This window comes from Scyliorhinus canicula, chromosome 2 (genome assembly GCF_902713615.1).
Source record: "Scyliorhinus canicula chromosome 2, sScyCan1.1, whole genome shotgun sequence".
In the NCBI taxonomy this organism is placed as follows: domain Eukaryota; kingdom Metazoa; phylum Chordata; class Chondrichthyes; order Carcharhiniformes; family Scyliorhinidae; genus Scyliorhinus; species Scyliorhinus canicula.
In genome coordinates, this window is record NC_052147.1 from 42,054,141 (window position 1) to 42,075,373 (window position 21,233).

Consider the following 21,233-nt stretch of genomic DNA (forward strand, 5'->3'; position numbering starts at 1 on the left):
TTAATCCCCACTCTTTGCTTTCTATTAATTAACCAATCCTCTATCCATGCTACTACTTTACCCTTAATGCCATGCATCTTTATCTTATGCAGCAACCTTTTGTGTGGCACCTTGTCAAAGGCTTTCTGGAAATCCAGATATACCACATACATTGGCTCCCTGTTATCTACTGCACTGGTAATGTCCTCAAAAAATTCCACTAAATTAGTTAGGCATGACCTGCCCTTTATGAACCCATGCTGCGTCTGCCCAATGGGACAATTTCTATCCAGATGCCTCGCTATTTCTTCCTTGATGATAGATTCCAGCATCTTCCCTACTACTGAAGTTAAGCTCACTGGCCTATAATTTCCTGCTTTCTGCCTACCTCCTTTTTTAAACAGTGGTGTCACGTTTGCTAATTTCCAATCCACCGGGACCACCCCAGAGTCTAGTGAATTTCGGTAAATTATCACTAGTGCATCTGCAATTTCCCTAGCCATCTCTTTTAGCACTCTGGGATGCATTCCATCAGGGCCAGGAGACTTGTCTACCTTTAGCCCCATTAGCTTGCCCATCACTACCTCCTTAGTGATAACAATCCTCTCAAGGTCCTCACCTGTCATAGCCTCATTTCTATCAGTCGCTGGCATGTTATTTGTGTCTTCCACTGTGAAGACCGACCCAAAAAACCTGTTCAGTTTCTCAGCCATTTCCTAATTTCCCATTATTAAAACTCCCTTCTCATCTTCTAGCAGTGCATCTCAAACTATCTGATGTGGCAGACCGGCAGTTTTGTTTTTCAATGTGCCAGGGACCGGTGAGCGAAACAAGCCAATCCAGGATTACTGTCTCTTTCTTTTCTGGAAACACTCCAAGTACCGGCAGACGATGGCTCGCGTACCGGCACCGGTACGCGTACCACACTTTGAGAAGCACTGCTCTAAAGGACCAATATTTACCTTAGCCACTCTTGTTTGTCTTATATATTTGTAAAAACTTTTACTGTCTGTTTTTATATTCTGAGCAAGTTTACACTCATACTCTATCTTACTCTTCTTTATAGCTTTTTTAGTAGCTTTCTGTTGCCCCCTAAAGATTTCCCAGCCCTCTAATCTCCCAGCAATCTTTGCCACTTTATATGCTTTTTCCTTCAATTTGATACTCTCCCTTATTTCCTTAGATATTCACGGTCGATTTTCCCTCTTTCTCCCGTCCTTCCTTTTTGTTGGTATAAACCTTTGCTGAGCACTGTGAAAAATCGCTTGGAAGGTTCTCCACTGTTCCTCAACTGTTCCACCATAAAGCCTTTGCTCCCAGTCTACCTTAGCTAGTTCTTCTCTCATCCCCTTGTAATCTCCTTTGTTTAAACACAAAACACTAGTATTTGATTTTACTTTCTCACCCTCCATCTGTATTTTAAATTGCACCATATTGTGATCGCTCCTTCTGAGAGGATCCCTAACTATGAGATCATGAATCAATCCTGTCTCATTACACAGGACAAGATCTAGGACCACTTGTTCCCTCATAGGTTCCATCACATACTGTTCTAGGAAACTATCGCGGATACATTCTATAAACTCCTCCTCAAGGTTGCCTTGACCGACCTGGTTAAACCAATCGACATGTAGATTAAAATCCCCCATGATAACTGCTGTACCATTTCTACATGCATCAGTTATTTCTTTGTTTATTGCCTGCCCCACCATAACGATACTATTTGGTGGCCGATAGACTACTCCTATCAGTGACTTTTTCGCCTTAGTATTCCTGATTTCCACCCAAATGGATTCAACCTTATCCTCCATAGCACCGATATCATCCCTTACTATTGCCCGGATGTCATCCTTAAATAACAGAGCAACACCACCTCCCTTACCATCCACTCTGTCCTTCCGAATAGTTTGATACCCTCGGATATTTAACTCCCAGTCGTGACCATCCTTTAACCATGTTTCAGTAATGGCCACTAAATCATAGTCATTTACAATGATTTGTGCCGTCAACTCATTAACTTCGCCGCCACATTCTTTCTCTCCAGAGTCTTGCTAACTCTACCATCTCTTCTGCTTTTTGAGTTGTTCATGGGCATCTCTTTGTATCTGTGGTGATCTTGGAGGAGAGGGTGTTGGCCTATTTCAGTCTAAAAGTGCCAAATTCCAAACTTGGAGGAGGAGCGCCATCTTTCCTGCAACCATTCAGCACATCCCTGCCACCAGAAGTTGGAGCTGAGATGATTGACCTGCAACCACCACAAACATCTTCCTTTGTGCTAGGTATGACTCCAACCAGTGGAGAGTTTCCCCCCTAATTCCCATTGAATCCAGTTTTGCTAGTGCTCCTTGATGCTGTACTGGGTTAAATGCTGCCTTGATGTTGAGAGCAGTCACTCTCCCTCACCTGTGGAGCTCCGCTCTCTTGTCCATGTTTGAACCAAGGCTGTCTCACAGACTAGTCACAGAATCATACCTTAGAGACAATGGGCGGCATTCTCCCCTACCCGGCGTGACGGAGGGTCCCAGAGTAGGGGAGTGGCGCCAACCACTCAGGGGTCGCGCCTCCCCAAAGGTGGGCCGCTGACGTCACTGCAGACGCATGCGCGATGTGGGGTTCTCTTCCGCCTCGTGGAAGAACATAATACAGCCAGGGCACTGGCCCGGAGTCTGAGCGGGGGGCCCCGATCGCGGGCCAGGCCACCGTGGGGGCACCCCCCGGGGTTCGATTGCCCCCCGCCCCCCCAGGACCCCGGGGGCCTGCTTGCGCCGCTGAGCCCGCCGTTCCAGAGGTGGTTTAAACCTCGGTGGCGGGAGAGGCCTCCCAGTGGCGGGACTTCGGCCCATCCAGGCCGGAGAATCACCGCAGGGGCCTCTCCGATCGGAGTGGCGAGATTCCGCCGCGGCCACTTCCCGGGTGGCGGAGAATCTCTGCCACGGCGGGGGCGGAATTTTAGGCGCCCCCCCAGGCGATTCTCCGACCCTGCTGGGGGTCGGAGAATTTCGCCCAATGTCCCAGACAACACCACTACAGCTATTCCTGGGTATGTCCCGTCTCACTGGCAGGAAAGATCCAGCAGAGTTGGCAGTACAATAGTATACAGTCGGGAGGGTGTTCCCCTGGAAGTCCTCAACATAGACTCTGGAATCTATGAAGTCTCAGGGTTTCAGGGCAAACATGGGCAAGGGACCCTCCTGCTGATTATCACGTACTGTCCACCATCAGCTGATAATTCAGTATTCCTCCATGTTGAGCATCACTTGGAGGAAGCATTGAGTGTGGCAAGGGTGCAGATTATCATCTGGGTGGGGGACCTCAGTCCATCACCAATAGTGGCTTGGTAGTACCATCACAGACCGAGCTGGCTGGATCTGTAATATAGCTGCTTGACTGTGACTGTAGCAGGTGGTGAGGGAACCAACAAGAGGGAAAAACATACTTGACCTCATCCACACCAACCTGCCTGCTACAGATGCATCTGTCCATGACAGTTTCAGCAGAAGTGACCACAGCACAGTCCATGTGGAGACAAAGTTCCATCTTCATTTTGAAGATACCCTCCATCATGTTGTGTGGCACTGCCACCATGCTAAATAGACTTTGAACAGATCTAGCGACTCAAGCCTGGGCAGGCGCTGCAAAAAGCACCGAAGTTCTACTCAACCACAATCAGCAACGTCATGGCCCAACATAATCCCCCACTCTACTATTACCACCAAGCCAGAGGATCAACTTTAGTTCAAAGAAGAGTGCAGGAGAGCATGCCAGGAGCAACATCAGGCATACTGAAAATTGAGGTGTCAATCTGGTGAAGCTACAACACAGAAATACTTGTGTGTCAAGCAGCATAAGCAGCAAGTAATAGATAGAGGCAGCGATTCCACAATGAACGCATCAGAGCTACGTAAAGCTCTGCAGTCCTGCCACATCTAGCCATGAATGGTGGTGGACAATTAAACAACTCACAGGAGGAAGAGGCTCCACAAACGTCCCCATCCTCAATGATGGAGGAGAGCCAGTGCAAAAGACAAGGCTGAAGCATTCGCAATACTTTTCAGCAAGAAGTGTCGAGCGGATGATCCATCTCGGTCTTCTCCAGGATCCCCAGCATCACAGATATCAGACCTCAGCCAATACGATTCACTCCATGTGATATCAAGAAACGGATTAAGGCACTGGAACTGTAAAGGCCATGGGCCCTGAAAATATTCTGGCAATAGTACAGAAGACTTGTGAACCAGAACTTGCCGCATCCCTTGCTAAGCTGTTCCGGTACAGCTACAACACTGGCATCTACCTGGCAATGTGGAAAATTGCCTAGGTGTGCCCTACACAAAAGAAACAGGAGAAATCCAATGCAGTCAATTACCACCCTATCAGTCTACTCTCCATCAGCCACGTGAAAGAAGGAGTCATCAACAATGTTATCAAGTGGCATTTACTCAGCAATAACCTGCTCACGGACATGCAGTTTGGATTCCACCAGGTTCACTCAGCTCCTGACCTCATTACTTTGACACAAGCCAGATGTTAGTAAGAAGGGCTTTGCAGGGTCACAAGCCAGATGTTAGTAAGGAGGACTTTGCAGGGTCGACAGGGCTGGGTTTGCCATTTACGGTGCCTAGGTTGATGCCAGGTGGTCTGTCCAGCTTCATTCCTTTTTTGTGTTTTTGTGGTGGTTGAATACAACTGAGTGGGTTCCTGGGCCATTTCAGAGGGCATTTAAGAATCAACCACATTGCTGTGGATCTGGAGTCACATGCAGGCCAGACCAGGTGAGTACGGCAGATTTTCTTCCCTAAAGGACATTAATAAACCAGGTGGGTTTTTACAACAATCAACAATGGTTTCATGGTCATCTTTGAACTTATTCCAGATATTTTTATTAACTTTAAATTCCGCCATCTGTCATGGTGGGATTCAAGTCCTGGTCCCCAGATCATTACCCTGGGTCTCTGGATTACTAGTCCAGCAACAAAACCACTACCACCACCTCCCTGGATGTCCTCTGATGTTTGCACAATCACGATTTGCCACTCCGCAGACAATGAAGCAGCCCAAGTGCAAATGCAGCAACACTGGACAATATTCAGACTTGGGCTGACAAGTGGAAAGTAACATTCGCATCAGACAAGTGCCAGACAATGACATAGAACATAGAACGGTACAGCACAAACAGGGCCTTCGGCCCTCGATGTTGTGCCGAGCAATGATCACCCTACTCAAACCCACGTATCCACCCTATACCCGTAACCCAACAACCCCCCCCCCCACCTTACTTTTTAGGACACTACGGGCAATTTAGCATGGCCAATCCACCTAACCCGCACATCTTTGGACTGTGGGAGGAAACCGGAGCACCCGGAGGAAACCCACGCACACACGGGGAGGACGTGCAGACTCCGCACAGACAGTGACCCAGCCGGGAATCGAACCTGGGACCGTGGAGCTGTGAAGCATTTATGCTAACCACCATGCTACCGTGCTGCCCCATCTCCAATAAGAGAGAATCAAACCATCGCCCCTTGACATTCAATGGCATTACCATCACTGAATCCCCCACTATCAACATCCTGGGGGTTACCATTGACGAGAATCTGAACTAGATTAGCCATATAAATACTGTGGCTACAAGAGCAGGTCAGAGGCTAAGAATCCTGTGGGATTGTCTCACCTCCTGACATCCCAAAGCCTGTTCACCCTACAACCCATAAGTCAGGAGTGTGATGGAATACTGCCTGGATGAGTGCAGCTCCAACAACACTCAAGAGCCTCAACACCATCCAGGACAAAGCAGCACGGTTGACTGGCACCCCGCGTCAAGCATTAACTCCCTCCACCACCGACACACAGTAGCAGCAGTGTGTACCATCTACAAGATGCATTACAGGAACTCAACAAGGCTCCTTAGGCAGCACCTTCCAAACACATACCACTACCATCTAGAAGTACAAGGGCAGCAGGTATATGGGAACACCACCACCTGGAAGGTCCCCTCCATCCTGACTTTGAAACATATTGCCATTCCTTCACTGTTACTAAGTCAAAATCCTGCAAGGTAAACATGCAGGTTGAATCCGTGATTAAGAAAGCGAATGCAATGTTGTCATTTATCTCAAGAGGGTTGGAATATAAAAGCAGCGATGTGCTACTGAGCCTTTATAAGGCTCTGGTTAAGCCCCATTTGGAGTACTGTGTCCAGTTTTGGGCCCCACATCTCAGGAAGGACATGCTGGCACTGGAGCGTGTCCAGCGGAGATTCACACGGATGATCCCTGGAATGGCGGGTCTAACATATGAGGAACGGCTGAGGATCCTGGGATTGTATTCATTGGAGTTTAGAAGGTTAAGGGGAGATCTAATAGAAACTACAAGATAATACATGGCTTAGAAAGGGTGGACGCAAAGAAACTGTTTCCGTTAGGCGAGGAGACGAGGACCCGTGGGCACAGCCTTAGAATTAGAGGGGGTAAATTCAGAACAGAAATGCGGAGACATTTCTTCAGCCAGAGAGTGGTGGGCCTGTGGAATTCATTGCCGCGGAGTGCAGTGGAGGCCGGGACGCTAAATGGCTTCAAGGCAGAGATAGATAAATTCTTGATGTCGCGAGGAATTAAGGGCTACGGGGAGAATGCTGGTAGGAGTTGAAATGCCCATCAGCCATGATTGAATGGCGGAGTGGACTCGATGGGCCGAATGGCCTTACTTCCACTCCTATGTCTTACGGTCTTATGGTCTAACTTCTTCCCTAATAGCTTAGTGGATATACCTACACCACATGGACTGCAGCCGTTCAATAAGGGGTGGCATAGGGGTATTGTCACAGGACTAGTAAAACCAGAGGCCTAGAGTAATGCTCTGGGGACCCAGGTTTAAATCTTGCCACTTCAGATGGTGAAATTTGGAATTAAAAGTCTAATGATGACCATGAAACCATTGTTGATTGAAGTAAAAACCTATTGGGTTCAGTGATGCCCTTTTGGGAAGGAAATTTGTTGTCCTTACCTGGTCTGGCCTACATAAGATTCTAGATCCACAGCAACGTGGTTGACTCTTAACCTCCACTCAAGGGCAATTAGGGATGGGTAATAAATGCTGGCCCAGCTGTGACGCCCAGATCCCTTGAACAAAGTTTTTAAAAAAGGTCAACTCACCGCCACCTTCTGAGGGTAATTAGGGATGGGCAAGAAATGCAGCCCTGCCAGCGAAGCCCATATCCTGTAAAAATGAATTTTAAAAAGGGGGAATTTATCAAGTGCAACAAAGAAATGGCTGACCAACTAAATGCATACTTTGGTTCTCCTTTGCAAACTGAGACACAAGTAAAGTACCAGAAATGTTGGGAAACACAGGGTTGAGTGAGAGGGAGGGAAGAACTGAAAGAAATCAGTATTAACAGGGAAATGGTGTTTGGGAAATTGATGAGAGTGAAGGCCGATAAAACCCCAGGGCCTGATAATCTATATCCCAGAGTGCTTAAGAAAGTGGCCCGAGAAACAATGGATGCATTGGTGGTCATTCACAATTCTATAGACTGTGGAACAGTTCCTACAGATTGGAGGATAGCTAAATTTACTATTTAAAAAGGTACTTCGAGAGAAAACTGAATTATAGAGCAATCAGCCTGACACTGTAGTGAGGATAATGCTAGAGTCCATCATCAAAGATTTGATAGCAGAGCACTTGGAAAACAGTGGCAGGATCGGACAGAGTCAGCATGGATTTACGAAAGGAAACTCATGCTTGACAAATTTATTGGAATTCTTCAAGGATGTAATTAATAGAGTTGACAAGAGAGAACCAGAGGATGTGGTTTATTTGGACTTCTTTCGACAAAGTCCCATATAAGAGATTAGCGTGTAAAATTAAAGCAGATGGTAGACTGAGAGTAGTGTATTTAGATGGATAGAAAATTGGTTGGAAAACAAGAAACAAAGAGCAGGAATAACGGGGTCTTTTTCCAAATGGAAGACAGAGACTAGTGGGGTACTGCAGCGATCAGTGTTAGGACACAAGCTGTTCACATATATTAATGATTTAGATGTGGGAACTAAATGTAATATCTCCAAATTTGCAGATGACATAAAGCTGTGAGGATGATGCAGAGGTGCTTCTGTGCGATTTGGACAAATTGAGTGAGTGGGTAAATGCATGGGAGATGCGGTATGTGAGGTATAAACGTGTGGTTATCCACTTTGGTAACAAAAACATGAAGACCGATTATTATCTGACTGGTTATAGATTGAGAGACCTTGGTGTCCTTCTACATCAGTTGCTGAAAGTAAGCATGCAGATATAGCCGGGCGGTAAGGAAGGCAATTTATAAGAAGGATTTGAGTACAGGAGTGGGGATGTCTCGCTGCAATTATAAATTACTTTGGAGAGACCACATCAGGAATATTGTGTGCAGTTTTGGTCTCCTTATCTGAGGAAAGGTTTACCAGACTGATTTCTGGGATGGCGGGACTGGCGAGATTGAGTTGATTTGGATTTGATTTCCTGGAGTTTAGAAGAATGAGGGGAGATCGCATAGAAACCTGTAAACTAACAGGACTAAGCCAGGTAGATGCAGGAAGGAGTTCCCGATGGCAGGGGAGGGCAAGGGCACACTAGCACAGTGGTTAGCACTGTTGCTTCACAATGTCCAGGACACGGGTTTGATGCCCGGCTTGGGTCACTGTCTGTGCGGAGTCTGCACGTTCTCCCCATGTCTGCCTGCTTGGGTTTCCTCGGGTGCTCCGGTTTCCTCCCACAAGTCCCGAAAGACGTGCTTGTTAGGTGAATTGGACATTCTGAATTCTCCCCCAGTGTACCCGAACAGGTGCCGTAGCAGGTGTGGCAACTAGGGGCTTAGATGGGTTAAAAATGTGAACTGGCCTGGTGTTTAGTGAAGTCTTGGGCTTCTTCCACTCTTGCTCATGTTACTCAGTCCAAGTGAAATCCGTTGTCCTCTGCAGGAGATCACGTAGATGTGTTGCTTTTGTTGACAGGTTTGGAATTCATTTCCCTATAAAATTGATCATACACATCACTCTAAAGGTGGCTTTCTTGTTGTGTGGTTTTTGGCATGTTGAGAATCGCTTGGATTTTGTCCTTGTCAGGTTCAATGCCATGCGATGAGAGCTTGTTACCTTGGAATGTGACCTCAGTTATTCCAAATTGGCACTTTTGCTTGTTGAGCTTCAGCCCATTTCTCCTGATGCTCATTAGAACTTTAAGCAACCTTGAATTATGCTCTTCTATGGTTGAGCCCCAAGAAATGATATCATCCATGTACACACGTACACCTTTAATGCCTTCGATTATGTGCTCCATGGCATGGTGAACAATTTCTGATGCTGAAATTATGCCAAATGGCATTCTCAGAAAGCAGTACCATCCAAATGGCACGTTAAAAGTCAACACTTTGTACTTTGTTCCTCTAGCTTTAGTTGCCAGAAACCTTGAGATGCCTCAAGTTTTGTAAAGAATTGTGCACCAGCCATCTCAGGTGTGATTTCCTCACGCTTTGGTATTTGGTAATGTTCTCTTTTGATATTCTCGTTCAGATCTTTAGGATCCATGCAAATGCTAATATCGCCATTATTTTTCTTTAAACTCACCATAGAGTTTACCCAATTGGTAGGTTCTTCTATCTTTCTGATTACTTTTAATTTTGCCATTCTGTCTAGCTCCTTTTTGAGGCTATCCCGAAGAGGTGCAGGTACGCTTCTTGGTGCCTGTATTATAAGTTTTGCATCCTCTTTCGTTGTATCTTGTAGGTGAATGGTAGTGTACCAAAAGCTTTGAACACATCGCTGAATTTGTTGATAATGTTCTCAGAAACGTCGGTGTGTTGATACAATCCTTTGTGGATGCCATATACCAACTGCACTAGACCTTATTCTTCACAGGACTGATCACCTAATAATGAATCCAAGCCCTTGGATACAACACAGAATAGGACGGAATAAACTTTGTTCTTCACCAGCACACTCGGATCACAAGCACCATAACATTTAATGCTTGAACCATTAAAATCTCTCAGAGATCAAGGGTGGGATCCTCCGAGCCGAAATTGCGACCAGCGCAGAGAATGGGCATCAAACCCGAAATCTGGGCCAACTCTGCTCCCGCGATTCCCCGGTCCCCAGAGAATCACGCGCGCACGGTCGACGCAGCCCGTGTTGGGGGCCATTGACAGAGACCCCAGCGATGATTCTCCAACGTAAACTAGCCGAGTTCTGACAGCGTGGTTCTAAGCACATTTTGCATTTCGGAAACGGCCAGTGGCGGCTGCGGAGTCAGTCACGAAACCCTGATGGGGGGGAGGGGGGCCCTTCACCGGGGGAGGCCTCACAGATGGCCAGGATATTGATGGGGGGCCACCGATCCGCGGGCGCGCGCGATCTCAGTGGGGGGGGGTGCCTATCTCTTTGGTGCCTGTCCACGGTGTGGGTCTGCCATGTTGCACGGGGCAGCCGCCACCATGCACATGCGCGGACCCCGACCAGAAGTGCAGGGCCTCGTATTGGCAGCCGAAGCTGCGAGGACTACTCTGGGGCTCAGCTGGCCCCCTTCAGGTAGGAGATTTTGTGATTTCTTCTAATCAGCTGAATTTTTTGATTTTTAAAATCAGTCATGCTGATTAAATTGACTTTGGCACCAGTGTCTAACTTCATTTGAACCACTGTACCGTTTACTTGAAGTGGTAGCAGCCATTTGTCCTCATCAACCGCATTTATTTTAAATGGAGTATCAGTTTGTATGTTTTGAAGTGCAGGAGAATTTTTTAATGTCTTTATTCATCTATGTTATTACTCCAACAAACAATAATGTTTCATCACTGGAGACTGCGTCTTCCACTGTGCTGACTGATCTGAGGTTGAGCTTAGAGTAACAATTCTGAGCTAAGTGATTTTTTTTCTTTGTATCTGGAACAAAACTAGCCAAACGCTGGATGCTGCCTTAATTTGTGCCTTGGACCACATATTTTACACAGAAATACTTTGTCCTGATCTTTGACCTGTCTGTTGGTGTATGAGGAGCTTCAGGAACTTTCCCGCCTTTTTTCGGAAGTTTCTTATCTTTTTGGAAATATAGTGTCAACTGGAGTGCTTTCTTCCAAGAAGAAGCCAACATTACTGAGAAACATTTTAAAATGCTGTGCTGCTAGCTCATGACCCTGACAAATCTTAACTGTTCATTCCAAAGGCAGCTCCAATTCCCTCAACAACCGTTCCCTCAGCTTATTTTCATTCACAGCAAACACAATCTGGTGCTGAATTACGGAAAATTCCAACTCGGAAAAATTTCAGATTTTAGCTTTTGACTTTAAATCAGTGATGAAATGATCTATCAACTCTACTGTCTTCTGTAAATATGATATTAACAGATAGCACTCATAAATTTCATTCATTCCGGAGGTGCAATGTGCATCACATCTTCAAATTACTTAGTTAAACTTTTTACTATCTTCATCGTTTACAAATTTAAGCTTATTAAGCAATTGCTTCAGGCCCTGCCGCTGTTATGAGCATCGCTACCTTGTGGGAATCTGTTTGATCTTCTAAATTTACTGCAGTAACAAACAGATTAAACTGTCCAAACACACGCCAGTTGCTGTCCACATTACCATGAAATCTGAGACTCATTGGTGGCTTCAGTGACTCCATATTGTTAATTCTGTCAGTCTGCAAAATCTTCAAATCTCTGTGGTCCTCATGGCAGGCTGATGGTTTTTTTCTCAGTGTTTAATACCATCCAATCCTGGTACCATGTAATGTTCTTGTCAGATGGCCTGATTTTAGTACAAGAACTCCTGTAGCTAATGCTATAAACAATTTATTAACATTAATTGTGGGTCAACTGTATACAAAACAACAGATGACTAACAGTATAAACATGCACAAGCAACCTCTGCCAGCTCTCCAATCAGTCTGAGGTCACCTGACTCTAACATTCACTTATATACTATGTGACTCCTAGTGGTCAGTCGGTGTACTACAATACACCCATGATATCACCATGCCCCTCTCTGTTGATTCTGATGTACTTGGATTTCCCCTGTGTTTGATTCACTCCCCTCCTTTATATCTAGCCTCCAATTTTCTGGTGTGTTTTTTTTTTAAACCCTACCTGTTCCTTTTCTTTTATAGCTGGCCTCTGATCAATCCTGACTTCCTTCTTTTGTTCTCTCATCTCTATATCCATCAACTGTGATTTTCCCATTACGGTTATTGTATAGAGAGCCGAGGGCGAGTGTTTTGCACAAATAGTAAGAGTTTGTGGTATTTTGTTCTGCACTGGGGGACCAGGCAGGGGTGCCCCATGTCCCCTCTTATTTGCACTAGCGATCGAGCTTTGGCCACTGCGTTGAGGAGTTTGGGGGTGTGGAAGGGAATAGTATGGGGGAGAGGTGGAACATAGGGTATTGTTATATGTGGATGATTTGTTGTTCTATGTGTCGGAGCCGTGTGCGTCAATGGGGGCTATATTGGAGCTGCTCCCGAGTGTTTGTGTCCTTTTTGGGGTATAAGCTAAATTTGGACAAAAGTTAATATTTTGCGGTGTCCCGGGCAGGGGTGGTGATGGTGGGGGGCTGCCATTCCATAGGGCGGCGACTCACTTTAGATACTGGGGATGCAAGTGACAAGAGATTGGGGGGAGCTCCATAGGTATAACCTTATAAGTTCGGTGGGGAAGATGAAGGTGGACTTGGCAAGATGGGATGGTTTAAAAAAAATTCTAGGTCCTCGGCGCCATGAGGCATCAGTGCTAACCATTGCGCCGCTGTGCCACCACTGGAGCCCCAAGATTTTGACACAGGGATTTGACCTGAGGAAAGTGAAGAAATGGTGATTGTATTTCCAAATCAGGATGGTGAGTGACTTGGAAGGGATCCTGCAAGTGGTGGTATTCACAAACATGTGCTGTTCTTGTTCTCCTGGGTGATAGAAGTCGTAGGTTTGCAAGTTGCTGTTAAATGGGCCTGTGCAGATTGCTTCAATGTATCTTGTAGATGGTACACAATGGTGTGCACCACCAGAGTGAATTTTTCAGGTGACAGTTGGGGTACCAATCAAGCAAGCTGTTTTTTCTGATGGCGTTGATGATCTTGGGAATTTTTGGTTTTACATTCATCCAGGCAAGTGGTGTGTTCCATCTCATTCCTGACTGGAATCTTGTAGATGGAAAACAAACTTTGGGGAGTCAGGAGATGAGTTATTTGCCATTAAATTATAGCTTTGACTTGCTTTCATGCCACAATATCTATATGGTTAGTTCGGATATAAGCTTCTGGCCAATGGTAACCTCCAATATGTTGATGGTGGAGGATTCAGCAATGGTAATGTTAAATATCAAGGGTGGGTGGTTAGATTATCTCTTGTTGAAGATGATCATTGCTTGACACTTGTATGACAGAAACTCACTAATCACTTGTCAGCTCAAGCTTGATAGTTGTCCAAGTCTTTCTACACACAGACATGGACTGCTTCAGTACCTGAGGAGTTGTGAATTGCACTGAACACTGCAATCATCAGCGAACATCTCCAATTCTGATGTAACATTAAGGACACAAGGTCATACATAAAGCAGTTGAAAATAGCTCTACTGAAAACAGAAAATGCTGAAAAAACTCAGCAAGTCCAGCAACATCTGTGGACAAAGAAATAGTGTTAACATTTCTTCAGCGCTCAGGACCAGCTGAAGATAACTGGGTCTAGGACTCTACCTTGAGGAGCTCCTGCAGCAATGTCCTGGAGTTGTGATGATTGGTTTCCAACAAGAACAACCACCTTCCTTTGAGACACTGTGATTTAATAATCACATTATCATGTTAAATTTCATATTTGCATAAAACAAAGCTTAACATTGCTGAACTAGCAGATTCCTACATCAATCAAGTTAGTCATAGGATATATGTTGCTGTCCTGATTAACTCCTGCGTGATGAATGTATAAATTGTTACAATATTTTCTATTTGTGGCAATAATGTTATTACTACAAACCCTGGTTTAAAATGCATATAGGCAGTATGTCTGTTAAAGCTGTACTTAAGAGTTGAAAGAAGGTGAGGTAATCATTGATTCCAACCAATTACTTGGTTACAGATAAAGGGCTAATGGGATATTGTTATGATTTTTGGAGATTCCCTGGAGAGTAGATAATTTATGAGGGATTTTACTTATTCCTAGGTTAACAGGACATGGCACTTAGAGCAATACCGATGGTATAATTAATGGGATGAGCCAGGTCTATCTAGTTTTGCAGTCTGTTGTAAGATTTTAAGTTGAACTGCAGTTTGCCATTGGATTTGAGTCTGACAGTATCTATGAGGAAAGAAATGAGTTACATTTCAGATCAACGATCTTTCATTTAAACAATCCTGTTCAAAAGCCCTGGGAAAAGCAATGACAACTGGCAACCCAATGTTTTGCCCCGGTGTCAGGTTCACAAAATGTAGATATTACAATCCCATTTGATATGACAGGCTGGAAAGATCCCAGAATGAAAGCCTAGCTCAAAAGACCATAACTTTTTTTGTATGAAACCTGGAGCAACAATGTTAGAAGAGCACTAATTAGTTTTAACAACAAGGAGAAAACATTTATTAACCATTAAAAATTGGATTATAGTACAATAGATCTTTACTCTCCCCTTTGCTTAACAATTACCCACAGGTTTTAAGTTTAACACTGATTACATACATCTTACTCTACAATGGTCTCATTGACACACAAAGTCCCTTTCAGGCACACAGGTGGCCCTGCAGGTTGCCTACCACTACCCGACACAATGGTACCTTGACCTCATGAACTGCAGCAGTTCACGGAGAAGGTCCATAACCATTTCCTCGAGCAACTAGGGATGGGCTATAAACTTTGGTGTTGCCAGTGATGCCCTGATCTCAAAGAATGCATTTTTTAAAAGAAAGTCAATTCATGGTAAGGGGGTTACTGGATTGATTTGCATTCAGAAGGTGAGGTTACCCTGAACAGGTGAGGACAAAACGTAGCTTGTGGCTTCTGAAGACTTTATTTCCAGGATTTAAGCTATTTTCCGCATTTGTTTAGCATACATAATTTTTCAGATTACAGTTAAATTTCTTTCAGCACCCTGAAGCAGATGGTCATTCCCAGAAAAAAATGATATTGTTTTTTATTGGGTATGATATTCAGTTGAAAAAGGACATTTTGCGATTATTACTATTCTTTCATTTTAGGTGCTATTTTTACAAGTTATTATGTTAAACCATATCTGAGATGGATAACAATATGAAGAAATTTCAGTGGAGGATTGTACAACAATTCTTAAGCGTGAAAAATTTATTTCAGCATACAAATTATCCACAGGGAATTCCTATTCGACGCCAGTTTCCACCGTATCCTGTGGAACTACCAAAGCTGAACGTGCCAGCCACAACAAAGATTGTTGCTTACCCCAGTCAAACTTTAAAGTCTGTCTTTCCAACAGCATCACGGGCTGAAAATGGAACTCTACCCCAAGTGCCATACATTGGCAAAAGCAAGGTATGAATTTTCATTTTTTATTCGGCTCTAGTTAAAGAAAGGTCACTTTTTAAAATAAACCTAACTGTTTTGCATGTGATGCTCAGTCTTAAAGATTTGTAAAACGGTTCAGGTTAAAGGCAATTGTCACCTGATATATTGCTTTCAATGGTCAGTAATATAGTACTTCTCTTCAGGTGTAATGATTAATTATTTGAATTCAAGTACACATACCATGGGTAACCAGCTAACCTACCTGGGAAAATTACAGGGACATCAACAGCTTCATATTGTTTTGGTTTGAATCTACTGCCATTCACACCTCCATTACAGGTGACATTTACGTGCAGATTTTTTTTTTTGATTTTGTTACTGAGGCATGGATTAACAAGCAAACCTTTAAGATCTCAATGCAAATGTTATTTAAGAGGATTGGATTGGATTGGATTTGTTTATTGTCACGTGTACCGAGGTACAGTGAAAAGTATTTTTCTGCAAGCAGATCAACAGATCATTCAGTACATGGAAGAAAAGGGAATTAAACAAAATTCAAGAAAATACATGAGAATACATAATAGGGCAACACAAGATATACAATGTAACTACATAAGCATTGGCATCGGTTGAAGCATACAGGGTGTAGTGTTAATGAGGTCAGTCAATAAGAGGGTCATTTAGGAGTCTGGTGACAGTGGGGAAGAAGCTGTTTTTGAGTCTGTTCGTGCGTGTTCTCAGACTTCTGAATCTCCTGCCCGATGGAAGAAGTTGGAAAAGTGAGTAAGCCGGGTGGGAGGGATCCTTGATTATGCTGCCCGCTTTCCCCCGGCAGGGTGGATAATTTCAAAAACTATGCATACACAAACTGATTTTTTTGGTACAATTTATTTCCTCTTCCAACCTCTCCTAAAGGTGACTCATGCTCCGATACTATTGTCTTACATTGCCAAAGTTTTTCTACTGAGTTTTTGAAAAAGATATCTTTATCTGGTATTTACATATGCAAGATTCCAGCTTTGTTTTATGTATAGTTTCCAGAAATAGGAACATTGACAATATGGTTATTGTTATCATGTGAGAAAAAAGATAATCAAAAGTAATGTGAGCCTTTAAAAAGCAAACTAAGGAAATGGCAGACCTGCTCATAATTACTTTCTATCGGTCTTCCCAGTGAAGGAAGAAGATTACATATCTGACTTTTAGGGAAATTAATAATGAATCGAAGATTGGACCTCATTAAAGTTAATGTGGGCAAGAAAAACAATATTAGAAAAAATAGCAGCCCAAAAGACTGGCAAGTCCCCAGGATCTAATGATTCTCACCCCAGTGTTTTAGAGGAAGTTGGCAAAGAAATTGTAAAAGCTTTAACCATAACCGTCCAAAGTTCACTCAATTCAGAAATTGCCCTTTTAGATTGGAAAATTGCAAATATAATGCCGCTACATATGATAGATGAGAGAACGAAACCAGGAAATTATAGACTGTTAGTCTAAAATTTGATGTGGGTAAACTATTTAAATCTGTAATAAAGGTTAGAGTGACTGAACACTTAGAAAATTTGAGATGATTGAGAAACTAGTCCCACGTACCCGCATTTGGCCCATATCCCTCTAGACCCACCCTGCCCATGTAACTGTCCTAACTGCTTTTTAAAAGACAAAACTGTCCGTTGCAGGGCCGGGATTATCCCCTACCCGACGGGCCGGAGGGTCCCTGTGTACCGGAGTGGTGAGAACCACTCCGGCATTGGGCCTCCCCAAAGGTGCGGAATTCTCCTCGCCTTTAGGGGCTAGGCCCACGCCAGAGTGGCTCCCGCTCCGCCGACCGGCGCGAACGGCCTTTGGCGTCCTGCCAACCGGCACCACGGCTGGCCGAAAGGCCTTCGTGAGTCCGCGCATGTGCCGGAGCGTCAACGGCCGCTGACGTCACCCCGGCGTATGCGCGGTGGAGGGGGTCTCTTCCACGTCCGCCATGGTGGAGGCCGTGGCGGCAGCAGAAGAGAAAGAGTGCCCCCACGGCACAGGCCCGCCCACCAATCGGTGGGCCCCGATCGTGGGCCAGGCCACCGTGAGGGCAGCCCCCGGGGTCAGACCGCCCCACGCCCCCCTCAGGACCCCGGGGCCCGCTCACGACGCCTGCTCCTGCCAGCACCAGAGGTGGTTTAAACCACGTCGGTGGGAGAGGCCTGACAACGGCGGGATTTCGGCCCATCGCGGGCCGGAGAATCGCCGCGGGGGGCCCGCCAACCGGCGCACCGTGATTCCCACCCCCGCCGATTCCCGGGTGGCGGAGAATTCCGGCCACGGCGGGGGCAGGATTTACGCCGGCCCCGGGCGATTCTCCGACCCTGCGGGGAGGTAGGAGAATTCTGCCCCAGATGCTGACCACCCTCTGTGTGAAGAAATTTCCCCTCTGGTCTCTTTTATATTTCACACCTCGCACCTTAAACCTATGCCCTCTAGCTCTAGACTACTATACCTTTGGAAAAAGATGTCGACTATCTACCTGATCTATGCTCCTCATTATTTTATAGACCTCTACAAGATCACCCGAAAGCCTCCTACGCTCCAGGGAGAAAAGTCCCAGCCTATCCAGCCTCTCCTTATAACTCAGACCCTCAGGTCCTGGTAGCATCCTCGTAAATCTCTTCTGCATTCTCTCTCGTTTAACAATGTCCTTCCTATAATAGGGTGACCAGAACTGAACACAGTAGTCCATGTGTGGTCTTACCAATGACTTGTACAACTTCAACAAGACTTTCCAACATCTGTATTCAATATTCTGACCCATAGAATCTAGCATGCTGAATGCCTTCTTCACCACCCTGTCCACCTGCGACTCCATCTTCAAGGAGCTATGAACCTGTACTCCTAGATCACTTTGTTGTGTAACCCTCTCCAACTCCTTACCATTAACTGAGTAGGTTCTGCCCTGATTTGATCTACAAAAATGCATCACCTACATTTATCCAAATTAAACTCCGTCTGCCATTCATCAGCCCACTGACCCAATTGGTCAAGATCCTGTTGCAATCTTTTATAACCTTCATTACCCACTATGCCACCAATCTTGGTGTCATCTGCAAACCTACTAACCATGCATCCTACATTCTCATCCAAATCGTTATTTATTATATATTACCCACTACAGAAGTAAGGCTCACCGGTCTGTAGTTCCCAGGCTTATCCCTATAGCCCTTCTTAAACAAGGGCACAACATTTGCTACCCTCCAATCTTCAGGCACCTCTCCTTTGGCTGTCAATGATTCAAATATCTCAACCAGGGGGCTGGTAATTTCTTCCCCAGCCTACCACGACGTCCTGGGACACATTTCATCAAGTCCTGGGGATTGATCTATCTTGGCGCGCTTTAACACCTCCAGCACCTCCTTCTCTACAATATCTACAAGTCCTCAAGACATCACTTTTTATTTCCCCAATTTCCCTAACATTCGTGCTTTTCTCAACAGTAAATACTGACGAGAAATATTCATTTAGGACCTCTCTCATCCCTTGTGGATCCGCACTTAGATGACCTTGTTTATCTTTAAGAGGCCCTACCATCTCCCTAGTCACTCTTTTGCCCTTTATGTATCTGTAAAATCTCTTTGGATTTTCCTTTCTTTTATCTGCCAAGACAATCTCATGTCCCCTTTTTGACCTCCTGATTTCTCTCTTAACTCTATTCCGACAAGCCCTATACTCTTCAAGGGATCCACTTGATCCCAGCTGCCTATGCATGTCATATGCCTCCTTCTTCCTTTTGACTATGGCATCAATATCCCGAGTCATCCAGGATTTCCTACTTCTACCAGTCTTACACTTCACTCGAAGAGGAATGTGCTCACCCTGAACCCTAGTTGACACCCTTTTGAAAGATTCCCACTTACTAGCTGTCCCCTTGCCTGTAAATAGGCTCCCCCAATCAACTTTTGAAAGTTCCCACCTAATACCATCGACATTGGCCTTTCCCCAATTTAAAATTTTAACTTTGGGGCCAGAACTATCATTCTCCATAGCTATCTTTTTTTTTCTTTTATAAATTTAGAGTACCTAATTCATTTTTTCCAATTGAGGGGCAATTTAGCGTGGCCAATCCACCTAGCTGGCACATTTTTGGGTTGTGGGGGCGAAACCCACGCAAACACGGGGAGAACGTGCAAACTCCACACGGACAGTGACCCAGAGCCGGGATCGAACCTGAGACCTCGGCGCCGTGAGGCCACAGTGCTAACCTACTGCGCCACCGTGCTGCCTTCGCCACAGCTATCTTAAAACTAATGGAATTATGGTCACTGATCTCACAGTGATCCCTCACTAACACTTCCGTCACCTGCCCTTCCTTATTCCCCAAGAGTGGAGTATCTTAGGCAGTGTCTCAGAATCAAGGATGGCTTGCTTCCATTCTGGTTCAGTGGCTGTTATCCATTGTGCTACCTGCAGACTCTGCCACATGTGAGGCAGGCAGTGCTTGGAGGGTTGGCCAGGTGAGTTATTTGGACGTTTGAGTGCTTTCTCTGATGCCTTGAATTCGTCCATGTGTGTGAAGTCACTCAATGTGTTTGGTGCCTTCCTGAATGAACCTTTTCTAAATTAGTCTATCACAAACCAGGAACTCCCATGTGTCAGTGGGGATGTTTGACCTCTTCAGAGATGCTTTGAGAACATCCATATCGCATTTCCTCAACCCTCCTGTGAGTCTCCTGCTGTAATCTAGTTCTTCAGTTGCTTTAGGATTCTGATTTTGGCATGAACAACCTGTGCAATGGAGCTGGTTTTAAGCATCTCAGTGCTGGGCATATTGGCTTGAGAGCTTCCCCTTCAATGCACCTATAATATTCACCTCAATTACTCCGTGTTACTGAGTTCCATATTCTCACCAGTCTCTAAGTAAAGGAATTTCTTCTGAATTTCTAATTTGATTTCTTGGTCACTATCTTATATTGATGGCCTCTAGTTTGCTCTTACTCACAACATTCTCTCTGTGCCTACTCGATCAAAACCTTTCAATATTTTAAATAGAATACTGATACTCTTCCTGGAAGGAAGTACCTGGGCGTGTCCCACAAGGATCTTTCTCAGGGCCTCAATTATTCACTGTTAATAAGTAACTTGAATAATGCAATATAAAGCCATATATCCAAGCCGGGCCATTCAGGAGAAATATCAGGGAAGACTTCTCCAAGGAAAGAATGAGTTCAGAGAAGTATTCTCTCCTTCACCGCAAAGAGCACCAGGCACGAGATTTTAAATCCAAGATTTGATTAATTTTTTGCGAGCCATAGGTATAAAGGAATATGGAGCAAAGCCAGATGGATGGAACTAAGATGCACATCAGCCTTTATCTCGTCAAATGGTGGAACAGATTCAAGGGATTGAATGGGCTACCTGTGTTCCTATGTTCTTAATCTCTGCATCCTGCTCAGTGAGTTTGCTAAATTGTGCAAATTTTGATCTACATGCATATGCTTATTAGGAACTTAGCACCCACTACCCAACTTCATTTCACAGAAGCCCTAACTATAATAATCCAAAGATATCATGACTCGGGAGCCATTATTAGATTGGAAAATTGTACCTGTCACTCTGTTATTTAAGGTGACAGAAAAACACCAGGGAAATTTAGCCTAACATCTATTTTTGAGAAATTGCTAGTGTTTATAATTAAGAATAGTGTGAGTGAACACTTTGAAAATGTTCAGCTTGATCAGAAAGAGCCAACATGGATTTGCAAAGATTTCCATGCCTGATGAATCTGATTGTGGACAG

The 21,233-nt window shown here is 44.8% G+C and overlaps 1 protein-coding gene across 14 annotated transcripts in view; it reads left to right on the top strand.

The window, feature by feature from the left end:
- Window positions 1-21,233, top strand: part of LOC119952899 (MAPK/MAK/MRK overlapping kinase-like) — a 313,636-nt gene that overhangs the window by 190,132 nt on the left and 102,271 nt on the right. For 12 of the 14 annotated variants that reach the window (XM_038776537.1, XM_038776527.1, XM_038776517.1 and 9 more), the window contains one exon: window positions 15,294-15,488. In XM_038776537.1, coding sequence (XP_038632465.1) covers window positions 15,294-15,488 — 195 coding nt within the window. Of the gene's footprint in view, window positions 1-15,181; window positions 15,244-15,293; window positions 15,489-21,233 lie in introns of those variants that run through there. The other 2 variants (XM_038776543.1, XM_038776620.1) reach the window with 2 other exon arrangements.